Source organism: Nicotiana tabacum, chromosome 15 (assembly GCF_000715075.1).
Source record: "Nicotiana tabacum cultivar K326 chromosome 15, ASM71507v2, whole genome shotgun sequence".
NCBI classification, from domain to species: Eukaryota; Viridiplantae; Streptophyta; class Magnoliopsida; order Solanales; family Solanaceae; genus Nicotiana; species Nicotiana tabacum.
The window spans coordinates 73,720,804-73,732,284 of NC_134094.1; the positions used below are offsets into that span (position 1 = coordinate 73,720,804).

The 11,481-nt window shown below is 36.1% G+C and overlaps 1 protein-coding gene across 3 annotated transcripts; it reads right to left on the reverse strand.

Annotated features, from left to right (window-relative positions):
- Positions 1-1,756: 1,756 nt before the first annotated feature.
- On the reverse strand, positions 1,757-8,834 carry LOC107791943 (uncharacterized). 3 transcript variants are annotated; one of them, XM_016614105.2, is made up of 9 exons: positions 8,620-8,834; positions 7,355-8,038; positions 5,495-6,666; positions 4,497-4,782; positions 4,162-4,386; positions 3,654-3,827; positions 2,665-2,853; positions 2,474-2,587; positions 1,757-2,312 (listed from the first exon to the last, which is right to left on the reverse strand). In XM_016614105.2, exons 2-9 carry the CDS (start codon positions 8,015-8,017, stop codon positions 1,974-1,976), a joined length of 3,162 nt encoding a protein of 1,053 aa, XP_016469591.1. In that variant the 5' UTR covers positions 8,018-8,038; positions 8,620-8,834; the 3' UTR covers positions 1,757-1,973. The 3 variants fall into 3 exon arrangements, with proteins under 3 accessions (XP_016469591.1, XP_075086977.1, XP_016469592.1); XM_075230876.1 differs by having other exon boundaries at positions 5,495-6,587; positions 8,620-8,773; XM_016614106.2 differs by having other exon boundaries at positions 8,624-8,752.
- Between the last annotated feature and the right edge of the window lie 2,647 nt (positions 8,835-11,481).

Below are 11,481 nucleotides of genomic sequence, written 5' to 3' on the forward strand. Positions count from 1 at the left end.
GAGGAGGAGATGATGTGATAGAGTAAGAGAAGAATATACATTCTCAGGTCCTCAAATTTGCCTTGTTTCTGGTGCCGTCAAGCGATCTAAAATGAGCTCCAAAGTTCCTTGAATGCTGCCCCCTTGTGTCTGACTCATTTCCCTTTGACTATTGCTCAGCTCTTCTAGCACTTCATCGTGCTTGTCTATCCTCTCGTCCATGGTTTTCATCATCGTCTCTTCCACCATAGCTTCTCACACAGGTCGCAGATTCGAGGCTCTGATACCAAATGTCACGTTCTAAAATAAAATTAAAGAGAATAACATATTTTGGGATGATTTTCTAGATTTTTTTATAAACGAATTGTAAATTCAAATTACAATCTAAATGAAACCAAAGTAACAAAAATGAAAAATAATTTCCAGCTGAGACTCTATTGGTATACTAAGAATCTGCAGAGGAACAAAAGGTAGAAAGGATCATCATCATCATCATCATCATCATCATCAGAAGAAGAAGAAGAAGAAGAAGAAGAAGAAGAAGAAGAGGAAGAAAAAGAGGAAGAAGAGGAAGAAGAGGAGGAAAAAGATGAGGAAGATGAGGAAGAAGAGGAAGAAGATGAGGAAGAAGAAGAGGAGGAGGAGATGATGTGACAGAGTAAGAGAAGAATATACCAGAATTTTCGTGAATGACCCACCCTTCTGTCTCAGTTGGATGGTTTTGTAACATAATTGAAAGTGCCAGCTGGCGGAATCTGAACCCTTTATGCTTATTTATTCTAGTTTAATCTCACCCATCTATTTAATGATGTCCCTGTTATCCCTTCTCGGGTTTGAGTCTCAGTAACTACAATTTAAGTTTCAGCTCATGATAGGAAGGTTTCAGCTTTATGAACCAGCAAAGCAACAACAAAAATCAACATTTATCATTTTTCTCCGGACAAACTTTTTGTTGCTCCGGCAGCATCTTTAATGCTATTTTGACAAAATAGGTGTAGAGATGGAACAGAAAAGAAAAGAAGTAAAGCATTTGGGTTTTGCCGGAAAAAGTTTCCGCTAAAAGACTGCCAAATAAATGCTTTTCTGGTAAATTATTTTCACATAAATTTATTTATGAAAAATTAAAATTTAAGATGTAGGAAAAGAAATCAAGTGGATCTTAATTTGAGATTTGACCATGGATGAATATCACTATAGAGAGGAAATCTGTTGATTGTGTATATATGTGTTTCATGAAGGTCAAATCAATTTAAAGAGATAAAAGATGGTGAGACGTTGGAGATTAAGAACATGAAGCATAAGAGTTCTCACATGGTGTGGAATGAAAAAGGTTAAGTGGGTCACTAATGTTGACATTCAAGTTCAATAATTTAAATATTTTGATGGAAAAATTCTATTAGAGAGAATGAAAGTGAGGCAAATAGAGTTTGGTGAGATAGATATTAGAATATGGAATGGACTTTTGGTGTTTCATTGTGGTATATGGGTGTTGGTGGGTGATATGGAAGAGGGAGAAAGGTGATGGAAGATAAAGTGTAAAGAATGCAGAAGAAAAAAAAAGGAAAAAAGGAGAGAGAGTAAGAAAATTAGGTGTCATCTACTTTGAGCAAGAATAAGGGGTAAAAGGACGTCCGTAAAGTAAACTTCAACCGTGTAATTTTGGGACAAATTTGTATTTTCCCTTTTATTTAAAATATTTTATAACAGGTATCCCATCGATTATTCTATTGTATACCTTCTACTTTCCACCAACACAAAATGCTGGATAACTATGTGGTTGGGCAAATGGGAAGAAATCAACCGAATAATATTATCTGACCTGGAGAACTTCAAAAAGTAACTTTTTTTTTTTTAAATGTGGGAGACTCAAACAACTGAAGTTCACCTTGAAACATTGTCTTGAAGTTCATCTCTGGGCATTTAGCAGCTGAAGAAAGCAAATAAACAAAAAATTTACTCTGCCTTTACATATTTACACCACCGTGGCTTCTTCTTTAGTGTTCTTCGTCTCTCCAAACTTGCCGAAGCAGCTGATATCTAACAATATTCCTGTCACCCTTTCCCTTGGAGACCAAGTTCAACTTTGCTAGATTAGGAGAACCCCGGAATCTATCAGCTACTATTGAAGTCAATGGCGAATCCAATTCATCAAGCTCATCATCGCTGGTGTATGATTTCTTGAGTACTGATGAACCGCTTCGTTGTAAAGATTGGTTTCCTGTCTCCCCAAGAAAGGTTATAATGGACCTGACCGAAGGGGGTAAATATGATGTAGGAGACGCAGTGCATGGGACAGTCGAGACAGGCTCTTCAGGAGCATCTACCGCATCCTCCTAGATTAAGAAAAGAACATTCATGAGAAAACTGGTCTCTCAGTAAACTGGAAGCTGGAAAAGTTTCAATCAAAAGCATTAAATGAAATTGCAATGAGATAAGCAAAAACTCCAAAACTTCAAGCAAACACAACTAACATGCACTTGAACGGACTACCAACCTGAGAATCCAGTGCCCTGAGGACATCGGGTGGAACTGGGATCGGACAGAACTCATCTGGAACAAAACCATTGAGAACCCTCCTGATCAAAGTTGGACCAAGTATAGGACAAACCTTCAAACAGCACAGTAAGAACAAACTTAGAATGTAGCTTGAAACGCATCAATCAATGTTAATGCTGACGGACTCACCTCTTTTCTTGTTTGTGGATCAGCAAGCATTTCAAAGGGAAGCATCATTAGATCACTTAGAGCATTGAGGAGACGGAAAGGCTTGGCAGGACCTGGTGCCTTTTCATGAACAAGATCCTCACTGTCACCTGAGAAATCATTGTCTTCAATTCCAAAGAGATTAGATAGCCATCTAGACCAATCCCCAATCTGCCAACAACAAGTAATAAACCATGCTTATACACTATTCAAAAGCCAGTTCTTATTAATAGTTCTGGCATTGTCTAAGAAAAGGTGCAAAATCTCAAGCTTCCTTAACTATTTAATTTATTTATTTTTGATCAATTCCACAATTATTTAATTTATCACATGGAAAACGGCAACTAATCCTTATTTTAACCCGTTTTACATATGAAATTGATGCATATTTATGTTGCCTTACTGATTTGCTTTGCCGTCTCAGTGTAGGCAAGAAAATCTCTTAACATCTTTGGAGAACCTATTTGCTGGACTCTGTCAATAAGCATCTTGTTTTAAAAATATCTAGCTGAAGTATTGAGTCTATGTTAGGTTTCAAAATTCCACTAATTCAAGTGAAAGGAAGATTTTTCCCCCAACTCTGAAGAACGCCTCTATTGGGTAAGAAGAATAACATTGAGGATAATATCAGCATCTCAGATGGAATTACTCATTGAATGTTAACCCATCTTACATATGAAAGTGAGGCCCATTTATGTTGCCTTACTGAGGCTTGCATCTATGTAAAAGCAGCCAATCCGTTAACATCTTTGGGCAAAACTATTTGCAAATCAATAAGACCTCTCTCATTGAGCCTTTTGCTTAAGACATCTATCACGAGTAAGAGTCTCTGATAGATTTCCAATACAGGTAGATTTGTTTTTCTTTTTGGGGGGCCAACTTTGAGGAGATCTCATATTGGGTAAGAAGAATGACATATCAGTAATGCACTACTGAAATAAGCTGAAAACCATTGAAGCTTGACAACTCACAGCATTTTTAAGTTGTGCACCAGACCCAAAGCTTGATTTCCCCGCAGGGACTGGGAGAACCTTAGAATCACAAATGGGATCTGACACTGGATCTGTTGGCATTTCTTCAGCTGATTCACGAAGGATTGCATTGAACATGGCCACATCCAATCTACTCACCAACTGTTCCATTACCTATTACAACCCATAAACAAAGAGCTCAACAGTAAGAGCCAAGCAGCAGAATTGAGAAAGCAGTTATGAAAAGCTTGTTCAATGTTGCACGCGTCCAAACAAAGTAGTCCTAGTAACAAAAGTATAGCTTCTCATTTAACCGCAAAAACAGAAATTCCCTATTAACAATAATAACACCAAAATGCACATGTTCATACACAGGAAAAATGCTATTTCCATTAGAGACAATGCAGTGGAATGACTTAAGCCAGTTTCTAGTACATGTTCAAATAAGCCCTTCAAAGGAAGTGCACAATTAATCTGTCGAATGGGGGTGAGTGTGCAATCAACTTACCAATCTAGCCAGCAACGGCAAGCAGCCACACTCATGTCCTCCTGCCCTGACAGGGCAAAGCCTTTCACAGGCATCTTTGAAAGCCTTCTTCCAGAGCTCAATGGAGAAATTACCTTGCTCTTGATCTCCCAAACTACACCTACGCCCATAGGTTTTTTTAACACTTGTGCTCATTGATCTTCCACCAGAGTTTGCAGCTGTGTTTTGCATATGCGGAGTCAAAGTCTACAGGTCATAAAAACAAAATAAGTCACAGCAGCAATGTAGAAAAAGAAACATTATTCATTGAATCAAGAAACAGAAAGAGAGCAGCAGAAGCAAATTTTAGGATCAACCTGCCACCACACAGACTCAACAATGCGGGAGAAAATCCAAGCTTCGACTTGTTCCAAAGCAAGCATAAATGTTTCGGTATCCTCCCAGTCACCAAGTTCATCTGTTAGACTATTGTTGAGGTCTTTATTGGAAGAAAACTCATTCCTTTTTTTCAACGATCTTCCGTTTAAACTAGATTTGCCCCTATTGCTCTCTGCATATGATCTATCACCTTCTTTCCTTCCTCCAGCAGCTTGGCTAACAATTGCTCTCAACATGACTGAATTTGACAACCAAAAAGTCAACCTGTAAATCAAGAAACAGACAGTTGACATTTCTTCTGTGGTACAGAAGGGCAAGCACTTTCATCCCTCTATGCCTATTGCAGCTCATTAATGAAACTATCTTTATTCCATAGAAAAGCTAATTAATAACTGATAATGCAGTAGGATGACGAGACACCTGAATTTTGACAATCATGATTTCTGGGGAGACCCACCCATCATTATCGTTTCCATTTTTATTCCCGAGACAAAAGAAATTTGATATCTTTGACTAGTAACTGTATTAAGACACCTGAATTTTGATGTCAAGGCTTCTAGAGCTTTTACTTTTATTATTATTTCTTATAAAGTAAGATAATCAGGGCTTCTAGAATTATTCTTTCTTGAAAATATCTAGCACCCAACCCTCTCCCAAAACGAAATAAAAAATCAGGCAGTCGTCAGTCAGGTCCAGTGAGCAAATATGGTGATTAGCCTCATCAAAAGCTTCTCATTTAAGAAAGAAAAACATATCAGCACCCTTATCCAACATATTTATTCAGATATCAAAACAGTTTCTCCATTTCATTGACTTTTGTTACTGCCAGATTGTTTTAAGGCTTTACTTTGATGCTGAACTACTATTGGTGATAAATAATAGCGTTCAAGCCAATACAAAAGAATTAAGAATGCACTTCTCAAAGACAAAAAGGAGACTTGTACCAAGTTCTTTTACGTATTTGAAGATCACATACCTTGGAACATCATTTCCACAAGCTTTTGAAACCAAAACTAAACCTGAAACAGCAGCTCTTGCAGCACCAGCCTGTTTAGCTCGGGATTTTGCTGTACAAGCATGAGCATAAAATCGAGAAAGGCGCCGCGCTGGAGCATGGACCTTGTGTGCAGAACTTCCATGCTCAGCCACTACTGAATAAAGGCTAACCTCAACAGCTGCGGCTTCCCTTAATTCTTCCTCAAGTGTCTCAATTCTTGCCTTCCATTCATTTCTCCGGTCAGGAGATCCATTCATTGGTTTGTTACCTTTACCATAAGAACGAGCATCTTCCGAAACATGCAGTTTTGTTGCCTTTTCTGGATTCTGGCTGCTACCAGGAAGCCCGCTTCTGTTAGGTAAGTCAGTCAACTGATGAGACTTCACATGCTTCGATTTACCATTGGTGATGCTAGATCCCTGCAATCCAAGCACTTTATTCGAATTAAGAGCATCACCCTTCATAGTGCTGCGTTTCCTGCTGATTTCTGATTTGATTTCTGAAAAATGAGGAATCTCCTTCAAGATCTCATCCTCCTCAATCTCTAGATACTCCATTTCTTTTCCATTCACCACACCAACATGTGAATCTTTGAGTGCATTACTTTCAACATGGACCTTCGGTTTATCTTGGAAGTCTTGACGGCGATCAGAATTGGAACTGGCTGGCCTAGAGCTACCCTCAATAGATGCATCGAGATGGTCGATGGTGGATGGAAATCTATGGCCGCGACCATTTTCTGCTGAGACTTTGACATCATCTTTAGGAAGGCCTTTCTTGTCAGCAATATCTTCCTGAACATCATGCATCAGAATTTGCTGCTCGAGGACTGTCTCAGAGCTACTTGCCTTCCCATATTTACCTCCAAAATAATGGAATGAGGAAGAAGATCCTGTTAATTGAGAAGCAGGCTTCTTCTGTATTGACGTCATACTTCTTTCAGAAAATTTAGACAAAGAAGTGGCATTGTTCACTGAGTGCTCTCTGTTTAAAGATAAGCCGCCTGACAACTCTGGAGCTACATTACTAGCTGGTTTTCTAGAACTTCTTTTGGTAGAATCCATGAGCATTGCTGCAGAGTCCAGTCCAAAAAGTAGATCAGGTTCTGGATCGTCCCTCAGCAAGTTTTCAATTATGGATTCATGTGCAATCTACAGGTAGTCATGGTATAACGTTACTAAACAAACTGCCCTGACATACAGACATATGTAGTAGAACAAACCATACAACCTACAATACATCAGATTGAAACATAGAATGCTTCTACAGGTTTTCCATATAGTCTATTATCAAAGGGGAGTAGACTAGTAGGCAAGCAACTGCCGTACCGACTTCTACGTATAGCAAAACACTTATTAGTCAATATAGAAGGTGAATCCAAGACCCTACTAAATCAGTCATGGGGCAGTCAAGGAAAAAGAACAAGCTATTATCACCTAACACAAGTAAAGTAGAAACATGTTTCAAGCTCGAATTGCAAAGAATATTTTCAACTCCGTGGATATAGCCAAAATTCAAGAAATGACAATTTACAGTGTTATCTCTAGAGGCAGTACGCCGAAAAGGATGAGTCTAACGGCCTGTTAGGCTTGGATTATGAAAATTGTTCCTGAAGTAGGCATAATTATTGATTGTCATTTTTAATGACTGAATGAAACTGAGTAAATCAAACAAACCAATTAAGTTAGACGACATATTTTTTTTCTTTATAAGGAATTAGAAGACATAATCCAAACCAAAATGGCTAAATGGCCATTTTTAGTTTCTTGACGATGAAGTAATCATAAAAGTTTTGCAGAGGAACAGGAATGACAAAGAGAATATAAGTATTACAACTACCTTCCCTTGTTGAGATGGTGAAGCCTCAGAAACATTTTGTGATGAATGTGGTGACTCATCATCAGTAAAAGATGCAATCTCACTCTCATCATCATTTTTCTCATTCACCGAATCTGCAACAGATCCTTGCCCATCCTGTTCTATGGATAGACGTTGCTTCCCTATGCTAACATTAGGGGATGAATTTGAGCTACTCCTGTTATCAGCAGGATGTATGTTAACAAATAGAGCTGGTTGCTCAGAGTTCTTAGAACTCTTCTTGCAGTTGAGTGGAGTGTAAATGGATACAATCTCCTCGAGCAGTCCAAAATCCGCAAGATTTATTACAGACGTCCCCAAAAGTTGGCCTTTGGTTGTCTTATCCTTACGAAGCTCATACAGATAAAAGTCCAAGAAATTCTTCTGGAATTTGTCATTGGCCTTCTTTTCTCGACATAAAGTTAATGGAAGTGTGAAAAACTCCCTGAATTCAATGTTGGTATCCCCGACACTAGACACGATAGACCCAGAGTTCTGACCATCATTTTCCCATAGAAGTAACACAGACTGAACAGACTTCAGGGACTGTGATGGAGGCCAAGGCTTAATCTCGTCTACCTGAATAACGTACTCAACTTGCACAGAAGCACCCTTTTTGTGCCTTGACCTCAGCCCAAGAACCATTGCTTCAATTAAAATACAAGGCTGTTTGGTAGACAATGTTGAATTAGCTAGAATCAATTCAAAGGCAAGTAAAACCAAAACTTACTTTAAAGTCAAGAAATATAACACAATCCATGTTAGAAAATGACAACCTTGTACAATGTAAATGGAAGGTACTATATGACAGGGAACAAAAAGAGTGCAACCATGTATGTAATAAGACACATACTCTCAAATCAACAGCTTACCTAAAATCCATATATTAGATTGGTGAAGAAAATGGCAGCCAAAATTGATAACCTATTTTAAAAAATTATACAATTTCTCCATAAAAGGAATAAAAAAGGTTCTTAAGAGCAAAACCAAACATATTAAAATGCAGTTTGGGTATTTCCTAATCACTCGTTCAATTAATCTTTCAATCAACAAAAGTCAAAAAGAAAGAGACCCTTTTGATATCTTATAATCAAAAGCACAAACTCAACAATGGAACTAACAAGAGAGTAAGAATTTGATTAGAAACATGTAAAGAACCACAATTACAGGATCCAAGATTGGATAGTTCTTTTCAATGAGTTCTTTTCCAACTATAGAAGTAAAGAGCAACATTCTGGTATTTTTACCTACACCGCTTTGAGGACAATAAACACAACTCAAATGTACTAAAAACTTGATCCTTTTTTGCTTTTTAGATCTTCTTAGTCACTTTTTGCTTGTGGGTATGTTTGTAGAGAAAGTAAAGGTGAAAACTTCAATGGGAAAAGGAGAAAGATCTGTAATAATAATATTGAAGAAGATGCTAGGCGTGTATATATTAGTATATATTATTTGGAAGTTTACAAGTCTACTTCACTCACTTTCAAAAGAGTTTTTTATATTCTTCTCGCATGCTTTTTTTTATCTTTTAAAAAGATTCCTTAAATTATTTAGCTCTCTGGATTTATTGCAGGGTTACAGAGTGATCTGTTTCATTTTGTTTCTTTTTTCTTTTGTTTTTTTTTAAAAGTAAAATACATCAGTCCGGAAAATGGATACAGACAAACCAAAGACTTTTTTCTTTTTTGCATAGTTCTTACTTTAAACTTACAAAATTTATTGTGAATAAAATAAGCATGCAAGCAGATAAATTTACACTTACACTTAGGTGAAAATCATACTCGGTATCAATTTATGACATTGTGCTTATCGATGATCTGCTTTTGAAGTTAAATTAGACTAAACTATTTTTTAATGAATGTTAAATATTCTAAAATTATATGAAAAGTAATAATATCGCCATAAATTATATTTTTTTCATTATCAAATAAGAAAATAATACACCTAAAATGTTGGTCGAAAATTTGTAAAAAATAATCTTAAGGAGCAAAAAGCAATAAAACATCAAGCACTTTGGGACAAAGACTGCTATATATATATACGGTTATATATTTAAATTATCTAATTGTGTGATATCAAAAGCCATTATCATAAAGTTTGACTTGTAATCCTCTTATAAATGCACCAAAGAAAAAGGGAACAGTGTCATTGATGAAATATAAGGCAGATCTAACCATGTTACTTGGCAATTTAAAGAACAAAAAATGGTTTGAGTAAAAGAAAAAAAGAAACCCGAACAACATACAATCAAACCAGCAACTTCGATTGAGAAAATTGAAGTTGTAGGAGGTGGAAAGTTGGGTTTCAACTAAAATCGTTGAATATTCATATGAAGTAACATGCACATTACCTCTGTATAACAATAGTGTGCATGTTTTGTACACTTCTACTAATTTCTCATATATTTGTTGCTTTTATTATCATACCTATCAAGTAACTTTGCCTATTAATGATTTTGCTTCTGCTCTATTGAACCGTAATCTAACAATTTGTGTCTATATTAAATTTGAACCATTATATTTGAAACTTCTCTGAGCCGAGAGTTTCCCGGAAACAACATCTATGCCTTTTAAAGAGGCCTACGTACACTCTACCTTATCCAAATCCCACTTGTCGAACTGCACTGGATCTGTTGTTGTTGTATATTTGAAATTAATTTCAACTTAATTAATTATTGGGCCAAAAAGTCCCTGTGTGCAAAGGAAAAGGTACATTCTTGTAGAAGGAGATTTTTTAGTTCCTATATAATATTTCAAACTTATATATTCGGTGTCTAAAGTTTGCTATTTATCAAAATTAATTTGATTTTTTCTTCAAATTGTATACATTCTCTGTTAAAAGGCTCTCAATCCATTATTAGTGTTTTTAAATCAAGTGATTTAGTTACCCAATTTTTCTTTATTTTCTCTCCATCTTTTTCTGTCGCCTCTTTCACTCTTCTGATGTCATCTCTCCGTCTTCTTCTACCATCATCTCTCCTCTCTCCCTCTTTTTCTGTTGAAATAGCTTTGTTTTCTCCATATTCGTGGCAGCAATGGTGAGACGGAGGTAATTGTTGGTCTTGAATTAGCAACTATCTTCGTAAACAACAATTTTGATAACAACTGGCGAATCTATATATATTTGAGGGACATAGTCCGGTGATGTGACACTCTCCTAAGCCACGGTTTCAACTTATCTTTTTTCTCAACTTTTCTTTTTTCTCAGCTTTTTACCTTTTCTCAATTATTTTGCCTCTTTCCTCTTTGTTTCAGTTTTTTTGGCCTTTTGGTTAAACACTTAAAAGTCACGCCCCTTCATTAACCATTTTTATTAAACTTCCCTCTATTAATCATTATCTTAATTAAGAAGAAGCAAAACGTTTCATAAGAGCCCAACCGTCACATAGTTCAAAAGTCTTTTGCCTGAATAAGTAAGAAAAAAGTCAAACTCGAGTTTGGTCTTTCAATATTGGACAAACAACTTTTCTGCCGTTAAAGCTATTTTTCCTCAACCGTGAAAGATGGATTCAATGTATCACAGGTTTTTATTGAAATATTTTTCCTTCTACCACTTTCTATATATCGTAAAAGAGGTCAATTTTCTCAATCATCATAAAAATATTATATGTTGTCTATGCTGCTTCTATTGTGTTGCTAACTCGACATATCTTCTGATCATTAATAATGAATTTTTATATTGAAAAGTAAATCCTTAAACTTAACTTTCAATCGTGTGTACAATTTGCTAAATAGTTAAAAAAGCCAAAAGGACTTGGAAAATGAACAATGTAATATTATTGTTTTTGATAAATTCAAAGATTGGTAGATTTTTTTTTTTGGTTTAACAATAAGAATAAATATGTGATTTTACTGAACTTCAACTGTTTGAAACTTGATAAATCAGTAAATTATTATGGCTATATATACTAACAGTTCTACTTCCCTTAACTTTTTGCACAGAGAAAAAAAATTGCAACTCAAATATATAGTTTCAACTAACAGGGAAAACCTTCGTAAATTAAAGTTACGTGTTGCAAATTTCAAAATGCCTTTGTTTGCATGATGCATTATGTGTTGTCGAGTGATACACATACTCAAATTTAAGTGCATGTATTTTGAACCAAGTAG